The sequence below is a fragment of the Zea mays genome, chromosome 1, assembly GCF_902167145.1.
Source record: "Zea mays cultivar B73 chromosome 1, Zm-B73-REFERENCE-NAM-5.0, whole genome shotgun sequence".
Taxonomy (NCBI): Eukaryota; Viridiplantae; Streptophyta; class Magnoliopsida; order Poales; family Poaceae; genus Zea; species Zea mays.
Window position 1 is genome coordinate 83,497,546 of NC_050096.1, and position 24,303 is coordinate 83,521,848.

Consider the following 24,303-nt stretch of genomic DNA (forward strand, 5'->3'; position numbering starts at 1 on the left):
ATCCCCTCGCCGGTGGTCACCCAAGACGGTGACCACCAGTTCTAGGGTGGGGAGAAGCAAGTCGGGCTGCGGCCTTCGCCCCTCCCTCAGCTTCAAGGATGTTCATCATCAGTGCTGGGGAGGGGAGTGCACCGAGTTGGGGCCTGTCTCCGCGTGGGCAGCGGCCCGCTCCTTCCCTTAGTGATCGGGGGGAAGGGCGTTCGCCGTTCGTGGCGCTGGCAGCTGCCGCGTGTCTGGCTCTCCGGCCCGAGCGGCTTCGGCGCTGCTTCCGGTGCCACCTCCCACCGAGGCAGCTGGAAGAGGTTTCTCCGTCGACGAGATAGTCGGTGCCGCCCGTGGACTGACCTCCAACTCTACGGCCTTCTGCTTGTCCTCGCCCCTCGAGTGGGGACGTGGGCGAGGGCCTTGTGGCAGCAGCATCTACCCTGAGGTCATCGTTGCTGTTGTTCGGCCGCTCGGAGCAGAAGTCGTTGTCGCTGCTACTCTTCAGGCGGCGGCAAGCCATCCGTCGGCCTTCTGTTGCTCCGCAGGCCCTCCAATCGTGGGGGGTTGTTCGTACCACGGAGGCGGAACCGGAGTTCCGTTTGTAATGGCACCTTGAGTGCCGGTGTCTGTTCATTGTGGCTGTCGGGGCCTGAACATGTATGTATTTTTGGCACGGAGTCGTGTTTCTTCCTCATTTCGAGCACTAGGACTCGCCTGTCGGCTAACTGAACCGCTTAACCAAGTGTGAGTTGCCTTGTGCGAAGGTGACGAGTGAGGTATCCGTATCCCGGAGGCGTAGGAGTCCCTCGGCTCGGTCGACCTTGCCGCCCGAGGCTTCTCTTACTTAGTTAAGGGAACCCTCGGCCGCTCTTCGATGAGCCGAAGCCGGAGGCAGCGGTGTTAGCATGGACGGAGGCAGAGTTGGCTCGAAAAGAAGACTTCGTCGGCCGGAGCCTGGCCGGGCCGTCCACTGGCGGGATCGACGCCGGAGTCGAGTTGCCGAGGCCACGAGCCGGGCTGGTGTCCTCGGGGGACAGCTGGCTGAGGCTTCGAGGCGGCCGGCCGAGCCGTCTGCTCGGGCCGGATTCCTGGAGAAGACCCTGGCGGCGATGGCCCGGGCGCGGTGCTGACGTCGTCCTTCGGAGTGGAGATCCTCCGACCGCGTTGCCGTCCGAGGCTCGGTCGGACTTCGCTGAAGGTGGAGTTGACACCGAGGGTGCTGCTGCTCCCCTTCCGTCGACATCTGAGCCTGCAGGATCGGTTCATCTTGTAGTGTGCGTATGTTTTCTACGGCCGCCGAGGCCCAAACATATTGTCGTCGTGTTGTAAAGCTGTGTTTCTTTTCCTCTTGTTTCGAGTATCTGGACTTATTTGTCGGTAATAGAATTGTTTCTCCGAGCGAGAGTTACTTTTCACGGAAGGTGATGAGTGAGGTATCCGTATCCCGGAGGCGTAGGAGTTCCTCGGCTCGGTCGGCCTTGCCGCTTACGTGTACTCTTACTCGTCCGTAGGATTCTGCTATCGATATAGTCGAGAAGGCACGAAAAATCGTTTTGGCAGAAGAGTTTTCGAGCGTGAAGACTTGTTCGGTCCGCGGAATCGCTTATCCGAGCGTGAGTTACTTATCGCAGAAGGTGATGAGTGAGGTATCCGTATCCCGGAGGCGTAGGAGTCCCTCGGCTCGGTAAGCCTTGGCTGCTTACGTGTACTCCGTCGTTTTCAGGATCCCGCTTTCGAAGTAGTCGAAAAGCACAAAAGACGTTCTGGCAGAAAAGATCTTTTCCGAGGAAAATTTTGACGTGGAGGGGGTTCCCCCCTTCTAGCCCCCGAGGGAGGGTCGGGCTTTGCTGAGGCAAGGCTGACCCTTCCTTGATGGTTAGACTTTGTGTGTGAACGAGGTGTACGAATGACTTGAAAGCATCTTAAGGGTAGAAGCGACGTAGCTGTCGGATGTTCCAAGCGTTGCTGTAGACCTCGCCTTGACTGTTGGCCAGCTTGTACGTCCCGGGCTTCAGAACCTTGGCGATGATGAATGGCCCTTCCCAGGGAGGCGTGAGCTTGTGCCGCCCTCGGGCGTCTTGTCGCAGCCGAAGCACCAAGTCACCCACCTGGAGGTCTCGGGACCGAACCCCTCGAGCGTGGTAGCGTCGCAGGGACTGCTGATACCGCGCCGAGTGTAGTAAGGCCATGTCCCGAGACCTCTTCCAGCTGGTCCAGTGAGTCTTCTCGGTTAGCTCGATTGCTTTGGTCGTCGTAGGCCCTCGCCCTCGGGGAACCGTATTCTAAGTCTGTGGGCAAGATGGCCTCGGCCCCATAGACTAGAAAGAACGGTGTGAAGCCCGTGGCTCGGCTCGTCGTTGTCCTCAGACTCCAGACCACCGAGGGGACCTCCTTCATCCATCGCTTGCCGAACTTGTTGAGGTTGTTGTAGATCCATGGCTTGAGTCCTTGCAGAATCATGCCGTTGGCACGCTCTACTTGCCCATTCATCATGGGGTGAGCCACGGCAGCCCAGTCCACCCGGATGTGGTGATCCTCGCAGAAGTCCAGGAACTTTCTGCCGGTGAACTGGGTGCCGTTGTCGGTGATGATGGAGTTCGGGACCCCAAAGCGATGGATGATGTTGGTAAAGAACGCCACCGCCTGTTCGGACCTGATGCTGTTTAGGGGTCGGACCTCGATCCACTTGGAGAATTTGTCGATGGCAACTAGCAGGTGCGTGTAGCCCCCGGGTGCCTTCTGCAAGGGACCGACGAGGTCCAGGCCCCACACAGCAAACGACCAGGTGATGGGTATTGTCTGCAGAGCCTGAGCGGGCAGGTGGGTCTGCCTTGCGTAGAATTGACACCCTTGGCAGGTGCGGACAATTCTAGTGGCGTCAGCCACCGCGGTCGGCCAGTAGAAACCTTGTCGGAAGGCATTTCCAACAAGGGCTCGAGGCACTGCGTGATGACCGCAAGCCCCCGAGTGTATTTCTTGTAAGAGCTCCTGGCCTTCGGCGATGGATATGCATCGCTGGAGGATGCCTGAGGGGCTGCGGTGGTAGAGCTCCTTCCCGTCCCCCAGCAAGACAAACGACTTGGCGCGCCGCGCCAATCGCCGAGCTTCGGCTCGGTCGAGGGGCAGCTCTCCTCGGTGGAGATATTGCAGGTACAGGGTCTGCCAGTTTCGATTAGGCGTGACCCCGCTCCGCTCTTCCTCGACGCGCAGTGCCTCACCCTCGGGGGCCGAGGGTGCCTCGGGCTGGGCCGAGGCCTTCTCGGGCTCGAGCGTGTCGTCGGTCTTGACTGAGGGTTGATGTAGGTCTCGGGAGAAGACGTCCGGGGGAACCGTTGCTCGCCCCGAGGCTATCTTAGCCAGCTCGTCCGCAGTCTCGTTGTATCGTCGGGCGACGTGGTTGAGCTCGAGCCCGTAGAACTTGTCTTCCAGGCACCGAACCTCGTCGCAGTAGGCTTCCATCTTCGGGTCGCGGCAGTGGGAGTTCTTCATGACTTGGTCGATGACAAGCTGCGAGTCACCGCGAGCGTCGAGGCGTCGGACCCCTAGCTCGATGGCGATGCGCAACCCGTTAACCAGAGCCTCGTACTCGGCCACGTTGTTGGACGCCGGGAAATGGAGGCGCAACACGTAGCGGAGGTGTTTCCCGAGGGGTGAGATGAAGAGCAGGCCCGCGCCCGCTCCTGTTTTCATCAGCGACCCGTCGAAAAACATGGTCCAGAGTTCCGGTTGGATCGGAGCCGCTGGAAGCTGGGTGTCGACCCATTCAGCCACAAAGTCCGCCAAGACTTGGGACTTGATGGCCTTCCGAGGGGCGAACGAGATTGTCTCGCCCATGATTTCCACCGCCCACCTTGCAATTCTACCCGAGGCCTCTCGGCACTGGATGATCTCCCCCAGGGGGAAGGATGACACCACAGTCACCGGATGAGACTCGAAGTAGTGTCGCAACTTCCGTCGCGTCAGAATCACCGTGTACAGCAGCTTCTGAATTTGTGGGTAGCGGATCTTGGTCTCGGACAGAACCTCACTAATGAAGTAGACCGGCCTCTGGACGGGCAATGCATGCCCCTCTTCTCGTCTCTCAACCACGATCGCGGCGCTGGCCACCTGAGTGGTAGCGGCGACATAGATCAAGAGGGCTTCTCCGGCAGCGGGGGGCACCAAGATGGGCGCGTTCGTGAGGATCGCCTTCAGGTTCCCGAGGGCTTCCTCGACCTCAGGGGTCCAAGTGAAGCACTCGACCTTTCTTAAGAGGCGGTACAGGGGTAGGCCTCTTTTGCCGAGGCGCGAGATGAAGCGGCTCAGAGCCGCAAGGCATCCCATGACCCTCTGTACGCCTTTCAAGTCCTTGATGGGCCCCATGTTGGTGATGGCCGCGATTTTCTCCGGGTTGGCCTCGATGCCCCGCTCGGAGACGATGAACCCCAAGAGCATGCCTCGGGGTACTCCGAAGACGCACTTCTCGGGATTGAGTTTTACGCCTTTCGCCTTGAGACATCAGAATGTCGTTTCAAGGTCGAAAAGGAGGTCGGAGGCTTTCCTCGTCTTGACTACGATGTCATCGACGTAAGCCTCGACCGTTCGACCAATGTGTTGGCCGAACACGTGGTTCATGCACCTTTGGTATGTCGCACCCGCATTCCTCAAACCAAACGGCATAGTAACGTAGCAGTACATGCCGAAAGGTGTGATGAAAGAAGTCGCGAGCTGGTCGGACTCTTTCATCCTGATTTGGTGATACCCTGAGTAGGCATCAAGGAAAGACATGGTTTCGCACCCAGCAGTGGAATCCACGATTTGATCGATGCGAGGCAGAGGATAGGGAACTTTCGGACATGCTTTGTTCAGACCAGTGTAGTCTACACACATCCGCCATTTCCCTCCTTTCTTTCTCACAAGCACAGGGTTGGCAAGCCATTCGGGATGGAATACCTCTTTGATGAACCCTGTAGCCATCAGCTTGTGGATCTCCTCGCCTATGGCTCTGCGCTTTTCTTCGTCGAATCGGTGCAGAGGCTGCTTCACGGGTCGGGCTTCAGCTCGGATATCCAGTGAGTGCTCGGCGACCTCCCTCGGTATGTCAGGCATGTCCGAGGGACTCCACGCAAAGACTCCGGCGTTTGCGCGGAGAAAGTCGACGAGCACCGCTTCCTATTTGGGGTCGAGCTCGGAGCCGATCCGGATCTGCTTGGAGGCATCGTTGCTGGGGTCGAGAGGGACAGATTCGACCGTCTCTGCTGGCTCGAAATTGCCGGCATGACGCTTCACGTCTGGCGCCTCCTTGGAGAGGCTCTCCAGGTCAGCGATGAGGGCCTCGGATTCGGCAAGGGCCTCGGCGTACTCCACGCACTCCACGTCGCATTCGTACGCGTGCCGGTACGTGGGGCCGACGGTGATGACCCTGTTGGGGCCCGGCATCTTGAGCTTGAGGTAGGTGTAGTTGGGGACGGCCATGAACTTGGCGTAGCATGGCCTCCCCAGCACTGCGTGGTAGGTTCCTCGGAACCCGACCACCTCGAACGTGAGGGTTTCCCTTCGGAAGTTGGAGGGAGTCCCAAAGCAAACGGGTAGATCGAGTTGTCCGGGGGGCTGGACGCATTTCCCGGGGATGATCCCGTGAAAAGGCGTCGCGCCCGCCCGGACCGAGGACAGATCGATCCGTAGGAGCCCGAGGCTCTTGGCGTAGATGATGTTGAGGCTGCTGCCTCCGTCCATGAGGACCTTGGTGAGCCTAACGTTGCCGATGACGGGGTCGACAACGAGCGGAAATTTCCCCGGGCTCGGCACGCGGTCGGGGTGGTCGCCCCGGTCGAAGGTGATGGGCTTGTCGGACCAGTCTAGGTAGACTGGCGCCGCCACCTTTACCGAGCAGACCTCCCGACGCTCTTGCTTACGGTGCTGAGCCGAGGCGTTCGCCACTTGCCCACCGTAGATCATGAAGCAGTCGTGGACCTCGGGGAACTCTCCTGCCTTGTGATCCTCCTTCTTATCGTCGTTGTGAGCCCTGCCACCTTCCGCAGGTGGTCCGGCCTTGTGAAAGTGGCGCCGAAGCATGACGCACTCCTCAAGGGTGTGCTTGACGGGCCCCTGATGATAGGGGCACGACTCCTTGAGCATCTTGTCGAAGAGATTGGCGCCTCCGAGAGGTTTCCGATGGTTCTTGTACTCAGTGGCGGCGACAAGGTCCGCGTCGGCGGCGTCACGTTTCGCTTGCGACTTCTTCTTGCCTTTCTTCTTGGTGCCGCGCTGAGTGGACGCCTCGGGGACATCTTCCGGCTGGCGGCCCTAGGGCTGCTTGTCCTTTCAGAAGATGGCCTCAACCGCCTCCTGGCCAGAGGCGAACTTGGTGGCGATGTCCATCAGCTCGCTCGCCCTGGTGGGGGTCTTGCGACCCAGCTTGCACACCAGGTCGCGGCAGGTGGCGCCGGCGAGGAACGCGCCGATGACATCCGAGTTGGTGACGTTGGGTAGCTCGGTGCGCTGCTTCAAGAATCGCCGGATGTAGTCCCGGAGAGACTCTCTCGTCTGCTGGCGGCAGCTTCGGAGATCCCAGGAGTTCCCAGGGCGCACGTACGTGCCCAGGAAGTTGCCGGCGAAGGCTTGGACCAGTTCGTCCCAGTTGGAGATCTGCCCCGGAGGCAGGTGCTCCAACCAGGCTCGAGCGGTGTCGGAGAGGAACAGGGGGCGGTTGCGGATGATGAGGTTGTCATCGTCCGTTCCACCCAGTTGGCAGGACATCCGGTAGTCCGCGAGCCACAGTTCCGGCCTCGTCTCCCCCGAGTACTTTGTGATAGTAGTCGGGGTTCGGAACCGGGTCGGGAACGTGCCCCGTCGTATGGCCCGGCTGAAAGCCTGCGGACCGGGTGGTTCGGGCGAGGGACTCCGATCCTCCCCGCTGTCGTAGCGTCCCCCACGCCTGGGGTGGTAGCCTCGGCGCACCCTCTCGTCGAGGTGGGTTCGACGGTTGCGGTGATGGTGCTCGTTGTCGAGGCTACCCGGGGCCGCAGGCGCTGTGTTGCGCGTGCGCCCGGTGTGGACCGAGGCTTCCCGCATGAATCGGGAAGTCGCGGCGCGATGCTCTGAGGGGTATCCCTGCCTTTGGGAGGCAGAGCTTTCGGCCCATCGGACCACGGCATCCTCCAGGAGATTCTTGAGCTCTCCCTGGATACGCCGCCCTTCGGTGGTTGATGGCTCCGGCATCGCACAGAGAAGTATTGCTGCTGCTGCCAGGTTCTGGCCGACCCCACTGGAAACCTGTGGTGGCCTTGCCCTGACATAGTCAGCGATGCGGTGCTGGATGCCCTGGGGTAAATGACACGCTTCTCCGACCGGAGCTTGGCCTGCCCATTCCTGCCCGATGTCCCGGTGGAACGGCTCAAGTGTTCCTGCTCCCTCATCGAGCCTGGCCTACATCTCGCGGATTTGCTCGAGCTGTGCGTCCTGACCCCCCGCAGGGACTGGGACCACAGCTAGCTCCCGAAGGATGTCAACGCGAGGTGCAGGCCTAGGGGGATCACCGTTTTCCGGTATACCAAGATGGTTGCCTTCGCCGGGACCCCCTAGATCGACGTGGAAACATTCACGACTTGGGCCGCAGTCCTCGTCGCTGAAGCTGCGGCTACCGTAGGAACAGTCGGAAATGCAGTAGTCGCATGCGGTCATGAAGTCCTGCCTGGCACTGGGGTTACCAAGTCCGGAGAAATCCCAACAAAAGTCGGGCTCGTCATCTTCCTCGGAACCCGAGGGCCCGTAGGTCGAGACGGCTGTCAGCCGGTCCCAGGGTGACCGCACACCGTACCCCGGAGGGTTTGGACATGCCTCTATGAAGGCTTCCACCGAAGCGAAGTCTCTTGGTGGGTCGAGGCTGAATCCAAAAGGCACGATATGGGAATCGGTCGGTACCTCTTCGTCGACGGGCGGTGACGAAGTCGCGTCAGGGGCAGACTGCACCGTCGTCTCAGGTACGAGGGTGACGCCCAGCAAGTCCTTTGCGAGCGTGCTGGCATCGTCCATCCGCTTGGAGTTAGCGTGTTGCGGGGAAACAACGCTCGTCTTCATCTCAGACGCGAGGTCGATGCCCGACGTGTCCCCCGTTGGGGCATCGGCGCCGTCGACTCGCTCGACAGCCGACGAGGTGCCGCCTCCTGCTTGGCCTTGGTTGCCCCGCCTCCTCCTCCATCGGCGGGGGAGGTGACGGGACAAACCCGAATGTTGTTCTTTCGCCACGTGGGGAAGACGTCGTCGATTCCGCCGCAGCGGGCGGGTTGTCGGTCACCATTGTCGCTGTCGCGCGACGGGGGAAGGAGTATCATGTCGTAGCTGCCGTCGAGGGACATGAACTCAAGACTCCCGAAATAGAGCACCGTCCTGGGCTGGAAAGGTTGCTGGAGACTACCCATCTAGAGCTTGACGGGAAGCTGTTCGTCAACACGCAGCAGGCCCCTACCTGGCATGCCAATTGTCGGCGTTTCGACCCCGGGGGGTCCCTGGACCGACGAGTAAATTGTCGTTGCGTGTCCCAGCCCAGATGGGTCGGTGCAAGACGGAGCACGGAGGGCAGAAACAAGGAGACAGGCGTAAAGGGGAAACCCGCGGCCTTCGTGTTTGTCCTGCGCCCAGGTCGGGTGCGCTTGCAGTAGGGGGTTACAAGTGTCCGCGTGGGAGGGAGCGAGAGGCCTGCACGCGCCGTCCCGTCCTCTCCGCGCGGCCAACCTTCTTGTGCGAGTGCCCTGGGCCTTCCTTTTATAGGCGTAAGGAGAGGGCCCAGGTGTACAATAGGAGATGTAGCAGTGTGCTAACGTGTCTAGCTTAGAGGAGCTAGTGCCCTAAGTACATGCCGTCGTGACAGCTAGAGAGGTTTTGGCACCCTGTTCATGTGATGTCGTGGCCGTCGGAGGAGCGCTGGAGCCTTGCGGAAGGACAGCTGTCGGGGCTGTCGAGTCCTTGCTGACGTCTCCTTGCTTCCGTAAGGGGCTGAGAGCCGCCGTCGTCATGGAGCACGCGGGGCACCATCATTATTTGTTTACCGGGGCGAGCCAGATGGGACACCGGTCTTGTTCCCTGTAGCCTGAGGTAGCTAGGGGTAGGATAATGATGGCCCCCCCTGTGACGTGGTCGGTCCGAGCCCTGGGTCAGGCGAGGCGGAGGCTCCTCCGAGGTCGAGGTCGAGTCTGTCTTCCGAGGTCGAGGTCGAGTCCGAGCCCCGGGTCGGGCGAGGCGGAGACCGTCGTCTGAGGCCAAGACTGAGTCCGAGCCCTGAGGTTGGGCGAGGTCGAGTTCGTCGTCTTCCGGAGCCGAGGCTGAGTCCGAGCCCTGGGTCAGGCGAGGCGGAGTTCATCGTCCGAGGCCGAGACGGGGGCCGAGCCCTGGGGTCGGGCGAGGCGGAGCTTCCTATGGTGCCCGAAGCCGGACTTGGCTGCTGTCAGCCTCACTCTGTCGAGCGGCACAGCAGTCAGAGCGACGTAGGCGGCGCTGTCCTCTTGTCAGGCCGGTCAGTGGAGCGACGAAGTGACTGCGGTCACTTCGGCTCTGTCGACTGAGGGGCGCGCGTCAGGATAAGGTGTCAGGCCATCCTTGCATTAAATGCTTCTGCGATACGGTCGGTTGGCGTGGCGATCTGGCCAAGGTTGCTTCTTGGTGAAGACTGGGCCTCGGGCAAGCCGAAGGTGTGTCCGTTGCTTGAGGGGGCCCTCGGGCGAGACGTGAATCCTCCGGGGTCGGCTGCCCTTGCCCGAGGCTGGGCTCGGGCGAGGCGAGATCGTGTCCCTTGAGTGGACCGAGCCTTGACTTAATCGCACCCATCAGGCCTTTGCAGCTTTGTGCTGATGGGGGTTACCAGCTGAGATTAGGAGTCTTGGGGGTACCCCTAATTATGGTCCCCGACAATGAGGACAAGAGACGCTGCAAAGGTTGTTGCATTGCAGTATAAGAATACCTCGTGCCGTGGGAAGAAGAGAGCCCGGAGGACAGGGTCACCCGCTTCATGTCCAGATTGCCCTTGTGTGTTCTTCGACCAGAACCCTCCAGGTGGAGTCAATCCAGTATTGTATGTAACACCAACAGCTAAGATGCCAAGAAGCAGCAGGTACTTCCGCAGTCTCCACAGGAGCTCAATGTCTACGGTGAAGCTGGAGCTAGATACATGATGGCTAGGGGCTAACAAATACCTGGTGGATGGAGTATCAATGGATTCTTGCCCGGTGCTGCCGATGACGACAATGGGAAGCTCCACTATGGTGTCGTCTTCACTGTGATTGTTGCCTGCTTCCGGAGTGGCAGCGGTGCTGGCCATGTGGCTGCTTGCTCTCCAACAATGGTTGCTCACCTCAGCCTCTCAGGTGAAATTGCCCTCTCCAACTATACACCTCTACTACTCTATATGACCCTATTATGGGCATTCACATGCTTCACCATGCCCCGCCATCCCCACCCTTCCCCACCATCCTCGCCCTTCCCCAGATCACGGTGCCTTCCATCGTCGCCATCCACCGCAATCCCCGTCCTTCCCCAAATCATGGCACCTTCCATCGTTGCCAGCGCGTGGCCCCGACAAGGTCACATGAAGTGCAAATGGTTTTTTTTCCTTCTTGCGTGTTGGTGTAAAGAGCAGGTAAATCTGCTTGCGCGATGGTACAAGCAGCAGCAACAGAGGTATAGGGAAATTTTTGAACTGTAACAAGTTGCGGACCCTTGACTTCAATTGTGATGTTCAGACCTTCCCTGTCATCATGGATTTCCTGAAACTCTTTTATTCAACTTTGGAACTCCTTTGTTTATATAATCTACAGACTCTGGAACTGTTGTGGTATAATGGGCAGACAATGGAAATGTTGTTCACCTTCAATTCTCAGAGGACCTACCACTATTGTATTGTCAATTGTTTTGCTCTTTGTAGACCACAAGGCTTGACTCAGTAAACACCACTATTTGACCAAGGTGAATCTAGGTGACCACAATCTATGCTCTTCTATTATATTCTTTATTTTAACTGAACGATGTAAAAAATCATCGAATGATTGTTGAGGTGTTGATTGTTATATGTTTAAAGCATTACAAATGTTGATTATGTTAGTGAGTGTGCTATCTATTGAATGATGATGTGAAGCAATGGACCTAGAGACATGTTCTTTTAAGCCTTGAGCGTGTATGCATTCGTGTACTTTCTTTTAATGGAATTATTTTCAATATACCATGTTATTTTTCTTGTAAATAATCTGTTGACCATTTTTCATACAACTACTAAATGAAATAGCTTTTGCCATAGCTTTTTTAAAATTCTTCGAAGAGGCCGCCACTAAATGGTTCCACGAATAAATGGGTGTGAAGTCTTGGATGCTTGGTTTGCTCACAGGGATTGTATTCTCCTACTAGCCACAGGATCGGGTGCGTTTTCTGTAATGCTCCTCTTTATCTTCTGTAATTTATTATTTATTCCATGTGGATGGTAGTTTCGTCCTCCTTTTTTCACATGGATAACTTTACTGGCAGGAAAGTCCCTCTGTTTTCAGATACCCTAAGGGTTCTCTTTGATTCCTAATCAGTTGTCTTTAATTAGGTTTTATATGCTGCACTTTTATTTTTTTTAAAAATCATGAAAAGATTTCCCTGTCTACAAAGTTTTTTTCTATTATGGTCTCCACCCCCAGTCATAATTCTGTTAGTTATGTGAAGCCACACCAGAGACACTTTTTAGCTATACTAGATATTCACCATCAGAAAAAGTACCATAATGATTATCGTCATGTAATAGCAATGATTCTTGTTATCTTTTTTTTGTAACATGATTTTGAACCTCCTTAACTTTGAGCAAAAGGTTTTGAACCTCAACTTTGAACAAACCTTTGTGTTGATCCTGCACTCAGTTGTTTGAAACATTTTTTCCCTCTCACTATCAATCATGTGCTGATCTTACACCTAATGTATCATTTTTAGGTTTGATGCTTATTCCATTCCTTTATCATCTTATGAATAGGTACTCATATCGAAAGATCAATATGGTGGTACCATATTGAATCTATTGCGCCGGCTCGGGCTTCACTTGATCGAGAGGTGGTGGAGCAAGGTGTTGGTAGCATATTGGGTGCAGCCAAGGTTGGCCTTGCCGTGGAACAATTGTGAGAGGACATCATGGTGGCAGGAAGTTGAAGAAGGTGTTTTTTACAAGATCAAGATGAGGTAGTGGAGCAACGCATTGTGGAAGAGAGGCTACTAAATGCTAATCAAATCCTTTTGTATATTTTTGTTCCTACTTGCTAGGACCCCTTCTATTGTTGGAATGATCTTCTTGGTAGCTTTTCTTTCTCAGATCTGATTATACTATTGATTTACATAAGTGGCATATGCACACTATGTATGCCATCTGAATTTGCGCATTGTCAGCAAAGGAATTCTCTGTTTTATTCATTGGTCAAACTTAAGGAAGAAAAAAATATTGTCAAAGGGAACCTCTGCATTGTTTACATATGTGGCATATACAATGTCCTTTTGATCTTTTTTCTTGGTCTTGCTTAAAGCTTGTGAAATTTTATTGAATAATTTATGCGTTGTTGCACATGCTATTTAGCACACTTAATTTTGATTAACAACACAACACATGGCCATACATGATATTGTTGCACTATTTTTCTCGTTGCAACACACTTGTATCTACCTAAGATTCTTTTGTCCTTGTCTTACATATTTATATCATTAATATAATTTTAGTGTTACGGTGATATTTTGTCACTCGGATTTTACATATCATAGCAATATTTGTCGTTTTGTATTTATGTTTTATACTAATTTTTAACTTTCATGGCAAGGCACGGCAAATACCTAGTAGAATATAGAAATGTGAGAGACTGAGCTGCCGAGAACATACCATTTGCTCTTCCTCCCATGTACTCCTCGTCCCGAGCGTGCCATGTCCTGATGACGTGGTCATCAGCTTCATGGCGCAAAAACATATTGATTTTGATTTGGTCCAATAAATGAGATGTTTAACGGGTAATATGTGGCACAATTTGGTTCTGTTTGTTCCAGCACTTTGCACTGGCTCGATGCCCCCGACGGATGCATAGTTACAGAGAAAGAGAACACAGAGAACGCCATGCCTCTACTGTACAAAGAGACAGTAACTAAATCGCCTCACAAGACCAAATTCCCATGGGCACAATTCATCACCACTGTACTGTATGCACATACATGCAAAATCAAAACTACGTGAAAAAGAAAAAAAGAGTAGACGAAATATTATATCCATCTTCCTCTCGAATCCCTTAGTCGCTTCGCCGAAAGCGTTCTTGCATTGCGAGAGGCCGAGAGCCCCATTCAGCACTCGGCGCAAGCGGTGAGCAAGGATTTCTTGCAGTGGAGGATGGCGTCGCGCACGGCGACGTCGGCGTTGCCGTGGCACCAGTACTCCGCGGCGGCGGGCGGCGACGGCGAGGAGGCGCTGGACGTCGACCGGCGCGCTGGGGTCGCCGTGGCCAGCGCCCTGGTGCGTGGCGCGGGGAAGAACACCCGCCCTGCTGGCACCGGCAGCCGCCGCAGCGCCCTCGCCTTGCGGCACAGGGGCACGAGGAAGCGCAGGTACCTGAGCAGGATCCTCCGCGTCGCCAGCAGCGGCTTAGCGCCGCCAGCTGGGCGCCGGGCCGAGCTGGCCACGGACGCCGCCGGCGTGCTCTGCGCCGTGTGGAACGCCGGCGAGGAGCACGCCGACGCGTCGCAGGGGAGAAGAAGGCTGTCGTCCGAGAACACGAGGCCGGCGCTGGCGGGCAGCAGCGGGGAGCTGCACGCCCCCGCAGCGCGCGGCAGGCCGAAGCGGAGCCCGTCTCCCTCGGACGACGACGACGTCCACCGCATCGAGAACAGCTGCTCCTCGGGGTCCATGTCGATGAAGGAGAAGGACGCGGTGGAGCTGCTGAAGGACTCGCCGAGGGCGGCGTCGGCGTCCAGGCGCTCGAACGATGGCCCCGGCTTGTAGTCGCGGGAGAAGGTGTCGCTGCGAGGCGGCGAGGCCTCCATAGAGAGAAAGAAAGAGCAAGATCACGCACGGCAAGGCGAGCGAGAGAAGCTCTGGTTCTTCGTGTAGGTAGGTAGCTAGCTAGCCGTGTGAGGCGAGCGGCGAGTGAGTGGGGCGGCGAGGATGATATAGGGAGGGGCAGGCAGGCGGGTCACTCGCCGGTCGGTGTGGGGGCGCGAGCTGGTGTCCGGTGAGAAGAAAGAACACAAGTAGAGACGTCTGGGGGACAAGGCGTTTGGTACCGTGTCCATGTTGTCTCCCAAACAAAACAGTGCCTTTCACCGTCCCAATTCCCAAACCGTAGGATTAAACATGCACATGCGATGCGATGTCTTCAGCATTCGAACGACGATCTCATTCATTCATCCACGTAAAAATCCGGCAAAAAAAAAAAAACTTGTGCATTCGATGCCAGGCTGACTGACATGGGACGCAAGCTTCATGCTTCACGGACCAAATCGGGTCCAAAAACAAGAACCGGCCGGGGTCCCGTAAAAAAGTTGCCAGAAACATATGCATGGTTGGTATGTTGTTGTGTGGCGCTGGACGCCTGGACCCCGAGCGCCAGACAGATGACAAAAACTGTGTACTACACTGCTACCAATCAAGCAGCGCTGTTCCAAACCCGTCAGAGACAGGGTCATCAATGTTGGCAGCAATGATCCGGGATTAGTCGGGTGGGTGGGATAATCCTGACAAAAGACCGCGGCAGCATTTCAGCAGGCAGCATCCAAGCCATGCCAGTGCGAGGTCCTGCAGATCTAACAATTCAGGGAAGATTAATCTATGGTTCGAGGCAGCATCGTGCAAGAGACTCCCCCTGGTCCTCACATGAGGCATCTACTATATAGTTCCAGTGTCTTTTCCCACTCATTTACTACCTATTATTAGAGTACATCTCTTAGTTCCTTTCTGCTTAGTTAATACGTACTTAATACCATAATTAACAGACAACAAAGCACGTGGTTTATTTTCTTGGGCTGGGAGGGAGTGCCCTTGTGCGTTTCCCGTCGCCTTGTCGCCCGGTCTGGGAAACGCTCCGCAATATTCAAACCAAGGAGCAGGAGCCAGTGTAAGCTGACTCGGGGAAACAAGTTCAGATTCTCGAGGAGTTCCGTGAACCTGGACACGGAGACACGGTTCAAGATCCTTGAACAGCGGACAGTGGTCTCTCTGTAAGCAGCCAGGGGAGCTTCAATAACGACATGGACCTACAGAATCCTGCAGCCAGCAGGTCTCTCTAGCCTAGACCCTCAAAGCTAACATGACATGCTCTAGCATAATAGAATAAGGTTCATGCTCTAACAATAATAGTACAACAATAAGGTTTAGTTGCTGGTGCCGTAGACCTGCTTTGTAGCACACGAAACAAGCAACAGTCTTGACTCACAGATAGAGATAGGCAGGCACATGGTTGCGATCTTAATGCAGTCGCAGATGCTGAGATGCGCGGTCCTGTTCACCTGGCCAAAAAAGAAAGATCACAAGTAAGCATATAAGCAAGATCAACCAGTCTTCTAAATTAAACCAAACTTATTCCCGCAAACGAAGCATCGAAAGTTCGGAAACGCATACATGGAAATTGAAAATGAATGGAATGTACCCGACAAAAAAAAACTCTTAAGCCCTGTTTGGTTTCTAGGAATCGGGAGAAATTGAAAATTAGGCCCAGTTTGGTTCTATTAGTTCTAAGATTAAAGTACATGTTTGGGTATATGAGCTAAACATATTCTAAATACATTAAATACAACACATAAAGACCAAATACCTCTTTTCTTGTTCCACACCAGTTTTCTAGGCAAGGTCAATTAGAGTAAATGTTGCTCTTTTGTCTATTTTAGCACGTATTTGAGGGACTAGAGACTAAAATCAATTAGTCCCTACTTTAATCCTTCCATTTGGCAAAATAGAGACTAAACAAGACAAAAAACCAGAGACTAAAGCTTAGGGGGTGTTTGGTTAGAGGGACTAAAGATTAGTCTCTAGTTTTTAGTCCCTTTTAGTCCCTTTTTTGCCAAACACTAGGACTAAAATATGGACTAAAATGATTTAGTCTTTAGTCCTTCACATAGGTGCTAAAAGAGACTAAAAGCTCATAATTATCATGTTGCCCTTACCTTTTTATAGATAACTAATATTATGAGTATATTCTAAGGGTATTTGAGTCTTTGGACAATGTATTTAATGACTTTAGAATCTATTTAGTCCCTAAAACCAAACATATAGGGACTAAAGTTTAGTCCTAGGACTAAAGTTTAGTCCTAGAACTAATTGAAACCAAACATGCCCTTAGTCCCTCTAACCAAACAAAGCTTTAGGGGGTGTTTGGTATCTAGGGACTAATGTTTAGTCCCATCATTTTATTCTATTTTAGTTTATAAATTGTCAAATATAGAAACTAAAATAAAGTTTTAGTTTCTATATTTGGAAATTTTGGAACTAAAATGTAGGGACTAAAAATTAGTCCCTAGAAACCAAACACCCCTTATCTCTACTAACTATTAAGACATTAGTGTAGACTGTATCCATGCCCCCGCCTCTCCCCGCATCCCAGCACGACACGGCCCCCACGTGCACGCTTCGCGCAACCCTCGCCAAAACCATCGGTCTCCCCTCACCACTTCTTCCTCCTGCAACCGTCGACTCCGATCTAGACACCGCCGCCGGAGTGCCTAGACCCTAGATCGCGCTCAATCCCCCTCCCCACTTCTTCCTCCCACAACCACCGGCAGACGCTGCACGAGGTACTATTCTTCCCCTTCGCGCTGCTGTTTTGCTCATCTCCCCCTCTTCTCTCCCCATGCCAGTGCCGCCGCTCACGAGAGGAGAGCCTTGAGATCTAATCGAGGCGACGAGATGTGTGGCGGAGGGGCTGGTTGAGGGGAAATCAGTTTTGGAGGGTGCGTCAGGCGGGCGGCGCGACAGACAAATCCGAGCCCACCTCCATGGCTGGGGCAAGATCCAGAAGAAGAGGCACGACGCTGCAGGGGGGCACTGGAGGAGGGGCGGCCGGCTGTAGGGCGGGATCCCGTTCGAGATGTCAAGGGGCAGCACATCCTCCCCGTCCGCCTCCATTGTCCCGGTCTTCCACCCCAAGAACTCCTCCTCCTCCCGCCTCGTGGGCCGCCGCAACCCCTCCTGCCTGTAGATCCACTCCGCCGCGAATCTCGCCACCAAGTGCCGCCACCCCACTGCTCCCCCGGCACCGCCAACTGCCCCTCCGCCAGCAATGTATGTCCGCCCTACGACGTCGTGTACGGCTCCACCGTCGGTCTGCTCATCGCGACACCGTCCTATCCCGCCGCTTCAACGACAACGCCGCCATGAGCGGCTCTCTCGTCCTCGGTGGCACCGGAGGCGGCGAGGGCATGCAATACGTGCCCTTGGTGAAGAGCGCAGCGGGTGACAAGTTGTCGTACGACATGTACTACTACCTGGCGTTGAGGGGCATGACGGTGGGCGGGAAGGCGGTGCAGCTCTTGGCGTGGGAGTTCGCGACCAACGCAGCAGGGTCCGGAGGCGCCATCATGGACTCCGGCACCACGTTCACGTACCTAGACCCGACCGTGTTCCAGCCTGTGGCGGACACAGTGGTGACGGTGGTGGGCGGGCGGTACAAACGGTCCAAAAACACGGAGGTCGGGCTGGGGCTGCACCCCTACTTCGCGTTGCCGCAGGGCGCCAGGTAGTAATCACCGACTTTGGAGGCTCTGGGGCTGGAAATGAGGGCGGCGACCCGGCCATCATCCTCGGTAGCTTCCAGCAGTAGAACTACCTCGTCGAGTATGACCTGGAGAAGGAGAGGCTGGGCCCTGGGGTTCCGTCGGCGGTCATGCATGTCGTCGGCTGCGACAGGGATCGGAGTGGAGGCCACTGATTACTCCAGAGTCCAGTCCACGCAACACTGTAGCAGCAAAGGAAATTCCAAAGCTGGTTGTTTGCTCTTTTATTAGTGCTCGTGCTTTGCGGATTGTACTGGTAATAAAAACCTCACCAATCGCCTCCTCGAGGCGGTGCTGCATGGTTGGTATGTATGATGTGCTGGTATTTCAGCCCACTTTTGTTGAATAATTGTTTTTATTTACCAGCAGAAAATAAATTATTGCTTATATATGGCTTTCACGTCTGAACTCATTCGGCGGGTCATCAAAGGATTGAAGCCAACAGAGCGTTATTTGCTCCTAAAGTTTGTGGCGAGGTTTTGGCCTTAGTAGTCTTTGCTTTCAGTTTAGAGATGATCTGTGTACCGCACTTAAACATTGGCATGGTAGTCGTTTGTTGTTAGTTGATTCCACTACCACACATGAAATTGCTAAGGTTTTAAAATCAACTCAGATTTAGGCAATAAAGAAAAGATTATCGGGTTGGTTTTGTATAGCTGAGCATCACTACAACTGACAGTGAATTATTTTTGTGGTACAAGTTAAATTTCTCACATACTAAATATTTTTGTTGCAGTCAACCAACTGATAAACCATTCAGGACTGAACACATGAGGCGTCTTGAATTTGCCTTCTGGTTCAAGGTAAAACTCTTCAAGTTTTTCTACATTTATGAATGCACTCTGGCTAATAGTTATGTTGTGATTGCCATTCTCATTGGCTTTGTTATAGCATCAACTGGTCTGCATGTAGTATTTTCAAAACCCTATATATGTTCATCACGTTAATTACAAACCATCAGTTCATATTTGTTATTTTGGTACGCAAGTGTATTTTGTTCCTCGAATGACAGGGCAAGCTTGGCTTTATGCACAGTCGGTTCTTCATATTATTCCATAGAAAATAAATTATAGTAATAGAAAATAAATTATAGTAATGACAGGGCAAGCTTGGCTTTACGCTTTATGCACAGTCGGTTCTTCATGTTATGCATAGTAGGGAAGGGCCGAAGCCCGAAGGGGACAGCCTTGAGCTTTCTGCTTGTTTTTCGGGCGCTCTTTAAATATGTTTTTTCACGCATTTTTGGTTCTGAAAGGGAATTAGGCTTACACCTAGTCCCTAATTAATTTTGGTGGTTGAATCGTCCAACACAAACAATTGGACTAACTAGTTTGCTCTAGATTATATGTTCTACAGGTGCCAAAGGTTCATCTATAACTATACTAAATCAACTGTCCGGAATACCGTAGATTATTCCGGACAGGAGAAGCTTTTTGGAAAAACAGGCCAAGCGCGGACCGTCCGGGCCCTTGCGGCGGACCGTCCGCGACACAAGGATGACCCTCAGACAGAACCAATGCAAAAACACAAGTTTCCACTACAGACTGTCCGGAGGAAAAGTAAAGACCGTCCGAGCCCTCGCGCGGACCGTCCGGCCTCAGGCGCGGACCGTCCGGTCGGTAAGAAACCGAAAAACCCGAAGGTGACGGGTTCGGAGAAATGAATTTTAGCGGCCTCGCGGACCGTCCGGGCCAGGCGGGCGGACCGTCCGCGACTGGCTCTGTCTGACATCTGACGTCGCATTAAATGCAATATAGCCGTTGATATAGCCGTTACTGCTGACCGTTGCATCTTCAGCCGTTGATCTACAGGGGCGGACCGTCCGCACCAGGAGGGCGGACCGTCCGCGCTCAGCAGAAAGGCCCAACGGCTAGGAAGTGGTTGGTGGCTATAAATACAACCCCAACCACCTCCATTCAATCTATCCAAGCATTCCAACCTTCAACATTCAATACAAGAGCTAGCAATCCATTCCAAGACACATTCAAAGCCTCCATCTCTCCAAGTTTCACTATTGAGATAAGAGATCATTAGTGACTAGTGGCTTGAGAGAAAGTGATCCATGTGTCATTTGTCGCTCTTGTTGCTTGGCTTTTTAATCGTGCTTTCTTGATTCTTTCATTGCGATCAAGCTCACTTGTAATTGAGACAAGAGACACCAATCTTGTGGTGATCCTTGTAGGAACTTTGTGTTCCAAGTGATTGAGAAAAGAAAGCTCACTCGATCCGTGGATCGTTTGAGAGAGGGAAGGGTTGAAAGAGACCCGGCCTTTGTGGCCTCCTCAACGGGGAGTAGGTTTGCGAGAACCGAACCTCGGTAAAACAAATCTGCGTGTCTCACTTACTTATTCGCTTGCGATTTGTTTTGCGCCCTCTCTCGCGGACTCGTTTATATTTCTAACGCTAACCCGGCTTGTAGTTGTGTTTATATTTGTAAATTTCAGTTTCGCCCTATTCACCCCCCCTCTAGGCGACTTTCAATTGGTATCAGAACCCGGTGCTTCATTAGAGCCTAACCGCTCGAAGTGATGTCGGGAGATCTCGCCAAGAAGGAGATGGAGACCGGCGAAAAGCCCACTACAAGCTACGGGAGCACTTCATCGGAAGAGTCCCGCACCAAAAGGAGGGAGAAGAAGAAGAGCTCCTCCAACAAAGGGAAGGAGAAGAAATCTTCTTCTCACCACAAAGAGAAGAAGGAAAAATCTTCTTCCCACAAGCCGCATCGGAAAGGCGATAAGCACAAGAGGATGAGGAAGGTGGTCTACTACGAGACCGACACTTCATCAACTTCTACCTCCGACTCCGATGCGCCCTCCGTCACTTCTAAGCGCCAAGAGCGCAAGAAGTATAGTAAGATCCCCCTACGCTACCCTCGCATTCCTAAACATACACCTTTACTTTCCGTCCCATTAGGCAAACCACCAACTTTTAATGGTGAAGATTATGCTATGTGGAGTAATTTGATGCGATTTCATCTAACCTCTCTCCACAAAAGAATATGGGATGTTGTTGAGTATGGTGTACAGGTACCATCAATAGGGGATGAGGACTATGACACGGACGAAGTGGCCCAAATCGAGCACTTCAACTCCCAAGCCGCAACCATCCTCCTTGCCTCACTAAGCAAGGAGGAATACAACAAAGTACAAGGATTGAAGAACGCCAAGGAGATTTGGGACCTACTCAAGACGGCGCACGAGGGTGATGAACTCACCAAGATCACCAAGCGGGAAACGATCGAGGGGGAGCTCGGTCGCTTCCGTCTTCGCCAAGGGGAGGAGCCACAAGACATGTACAACCGGCTCAAGACCTTGGTGAACCAAGTGCGCAACCTCGGGAGCACAAAATGGGATGACCACGAAGTGGTTAAGGTTATTCTAAGAGCTCTTATTTTCCTTAACCCCACTCAAGTACAATTAATTCGTGGGAATCCTAGATATCCACTAATGACCCCCGAGGAAGTTATCGGGAATTTTGTGAGTTTTGAATGCATGATTAAGGGCTCCAAGAAGATCAACGAGCTTGACGAGCCTTCCACCTCCGAGGCGCAACCGGTGGCCTTCAAGGCAACGGAGGAGAAGAAGGAGGAGTCTACACCAAGTAGACAACCAATTGACGCCTCCAAGCTCGACAACGAGGAGATGGCCCTAATCATCAAAAGCTTTCGGCAAATTCTCAAGCAACGGAAGGGGAAGGACTACAAACCCCGTTCCAAGAAGGTTTGCTACAAGTGTGGTAAGCCCGGTCACTTTATTGCAAAATGTCCTATGTCTAGTGACAGTGACAGGGGCGACGACAAGAAGGGAAGAAGAAAGGAGAAGAAGAAGTATTACAAGAAGAAGGGCGGCGATGCCCATGTTTGTCGGGAGTGGGACTCCGACGAAAGCTCAAGCGACTCCTCCGACGACGAGGACGCCGCCAACATCGCCGTCACCAAAGGCCTTCTCTTCCCAAACGTCGGCCACAAGTGTCTCATGGCAAAGGACGGCAAAAAGAAGGTAAAATCAAGGTCCTCCACTAAATATGAAACATCTAGTGATGAGGATGATGATAAAAATGAGGAGGATAACTTGCGCATTCTTTTTGCTAACCTTAACATGGAACAAAAGGAAAAATTAAATGAACTAATTAGTGCCATCCATGAAAAGGATGATCTCTTGGACTCCCAAGAGAACTTCCTAATCAAAGAAAATAAGAAACATGTTAAGGTTAAAAATGCTTATGCTCTAGAAGTAGAAAAATGTAACAAATTATCTAGTGAGCTAAGCATGTGCCATGACACTATTGCCAACCTTAGAAATGAAAATGCTAAATTAATTACTAAGGTAGATTCTCATGTTTGCATTGATCCTAGAAATGATAATGTTGATTTGCTTGCTAGGATTGATGAGTTAAATGTTTCCATTGATAGCCTTAGAAATGAGAATGAGAAACTAATTGCTAAGGCTAAGGATTTTGATGTTTGCAATGCTACTATCTCCGACCTTAGAACTAAAAATGATATGTTGCATACTAAGGTTGTTGAACTAAAATCTTGCAAACCCTCTACATCTAATGTTGAGCATATTTCCATTTGTACTAGATGTAGAGATATTAATGTTGATGCTATCCATGATCACCTAGCCTTAATTAAAAAACAAAATGATCACATAGCTCAACTAAATGCCAAGATTAGAGAGCATGACTTAGAAAATGAAAAATTTAAATTGGCTAGAAGCATGCTCTATAATGGGAGACGCCCTGGCATCAAGGATGGCATTGGCTTCCAAAGGGGAGACAATGTCAAACTTAATGCCCCTCCTAAGAACTTATCTAACTTTGTTAAGGGCAAAGCTCCCATGCCTCAGGATAACGAGGGTTACATTTTATACCCTGCCGGCTATCCTGAGAGCAAAATTAGGAAGATTCATTCTAGGAAGTCTCACTCTGGCCCTAATCATGCTTATATGTATAAGGGTGAGACATCTAGCTCTAGGCAACCAACCCATGCTAAGTTGCCTGAGAAGAAAATTCCTAATGCATCAAATGATCATGCCATTTCATTTAAAACTTTTGATGCATCTTATGTGCTTACTAGCAAATCCGGCAAGGTAGTTGCCAAATTTGTTGGGGGCAAACACAAGGGCTCCAAGACTTGTGTTTGGGTACCCAAAGTTCTTGTATCTAATGCCAAAGGACCCAAAACAGTTTGGGTACCTAAAGTCAAGAACTAAATTTGTTTTGTAGGTTTATGCATCCGGGGGCTCAAGTTGGATACTCGACAGCGGGTGCACAAACCACATGACCGGGGAGAAAAGGATGTTCTCCTCATATGAGAAAAACAAAGATCCCCAACGAGCTATCACATTCGGGGATGGAAATCAAGGGTTGGTCAAAGGTTTGGGTAAAATTGCTATTTCACCTGACCATTCCATTTCCAATGTTTTTCTTGTTGATTCATTAGATTACAACTTGCTTTCTGTTTCCCAATTATGTCAAATGGGCTACAACTGTCTTTTTACTGATATAGGTGTCACTGTCTTTAGAAGAAGTGATGATTCAATAGCATTTAAGGGTGTGTTAGAGGGTCAGCTATACTTAGTAGATTTTGATAGAGCTGAGCTCGACACATGTTTAATTGCTAAGACTAACATGGGTTGGCTCTGGCACCGCCGACTAGCCCATGTTGGGATGAAGAATCTTCATAAGCTTCTAAAGGGAGAGCACATTTTAGGACTAACCAATGTTCATTTTGAGAAAGACAGGATTTGTAGCGCATGCCAAGCAGGGAAGCAAGTTGGCACTCATCATCCACACAAGAACATAATGACGACTGACAGGCCACTGGAGCTCCTACACATGGATCTATTCGGCCCGATCGCTTACATAAGCATCGGCGGGAGTAAGTACTGTCTAGTTATTGTGGATGATTATTCTCGCTTCACTTGGGTATTCTTTTTACAGGAAAAATCTCAAACCCAAGAGACCTTAAAGGGATTCTTGAGACGAGCTCAAAATGAGTTCGGCTTAAGGATCAAGAAAATAAGAAGCGACAACGGGACGGAGTTCAAGAACTCTCAAATTGAAGGCTTCCTTGAGGAGGAGGGCATCAAGCATGAGTTCTCCTCTCCCTACACCCCACAACAAAATGGTGTAGTGGAGAGGAAGAATCGATCTCTATTGGACATGGCAAGAACCATGCTTGATGAGTACAAGACACCGGACCGGTTTTGGGCCGAAGCGGTCAACACCGCCTGCTACGCCATCAACCGGTTATATCTTCACCGAATCCTCAAGAAGACATCATATGAACTCCTAACCGGTAAAAAGCCCAACATTTCATATTTTAGAGTTTTTGGTAGCAAATGCTTCATTCTTATTAAAAGAGGTAGAAAATCTAAATTTGCTCCTAAAACTGTAGAAGGTTTTTTACTTGGTTATGACTCAAACACAAGGGCATATAGGGTCTTTAACAAGTCCACTGGACTAGTTGAAGTCTCTTGTGACGTTGTGTTTGATGAAACTAACGGCTCTCAAGTAGAGCAAGTTGATCTTGATGAGATAGGTGAAGAACAGGCTCCATGCATCGCGCTAAGGAACATGTCCATCGGGGAT

General features: G+C 52.3%; 1 protein-coding gene and 2 pseudogenes across 1 annotated transcript; 1 reads left to right on the forward strand and 2 right to left on the reverse strand.

Moving 5' to 3' along the window:
• LOC118473061 (uncharacterized) overlaps window positions 1-10,276 on the reverse strand; it is a 98,204-nt pseudogene extending 87,928 nt beyond the window's left edge.
• Window positions 10,277-12,992: 2,716 nt separating this feature from the next.
• Window positions 12,993-14,095, reverse strand: LOC100384401 (uncharacterized). Its single transcript, NM_001176943.3, has one exon. It carries the CDS (start codon window positions 13,987-13,989, stop codon window positions 13,294-13,296), a length of 696 nt encoding a protein of 231 aa, NP_001170414.2. The 5' UTR covers window positions 13,990-14,095; the 3' UTR covers window positions 12,993-13,293.
• A 2,929-nt stretch (window positions 14,096-17,024) lies between these two features.
• On the forward strand, window positions 17,025-18,621 carry LOC109941333 (protein ASPARTIC PROTEASE IN GUARD CELL 1-like; annotated as a pseudogene).
• The last annotated feature ends 5,682 nt before the right edge of the window (window positions 18,622-24,303 follow it).

Excerpts from the sequence above, each read along its gene's own strand:
- LOC100384401 (NM_001176943.3), bottom strand. The coding sequence starts at position 13,989 with ATGGAGGCCTCGCCGCCTCGCAGCGACACCTTCTCCCGCGACTACAAG.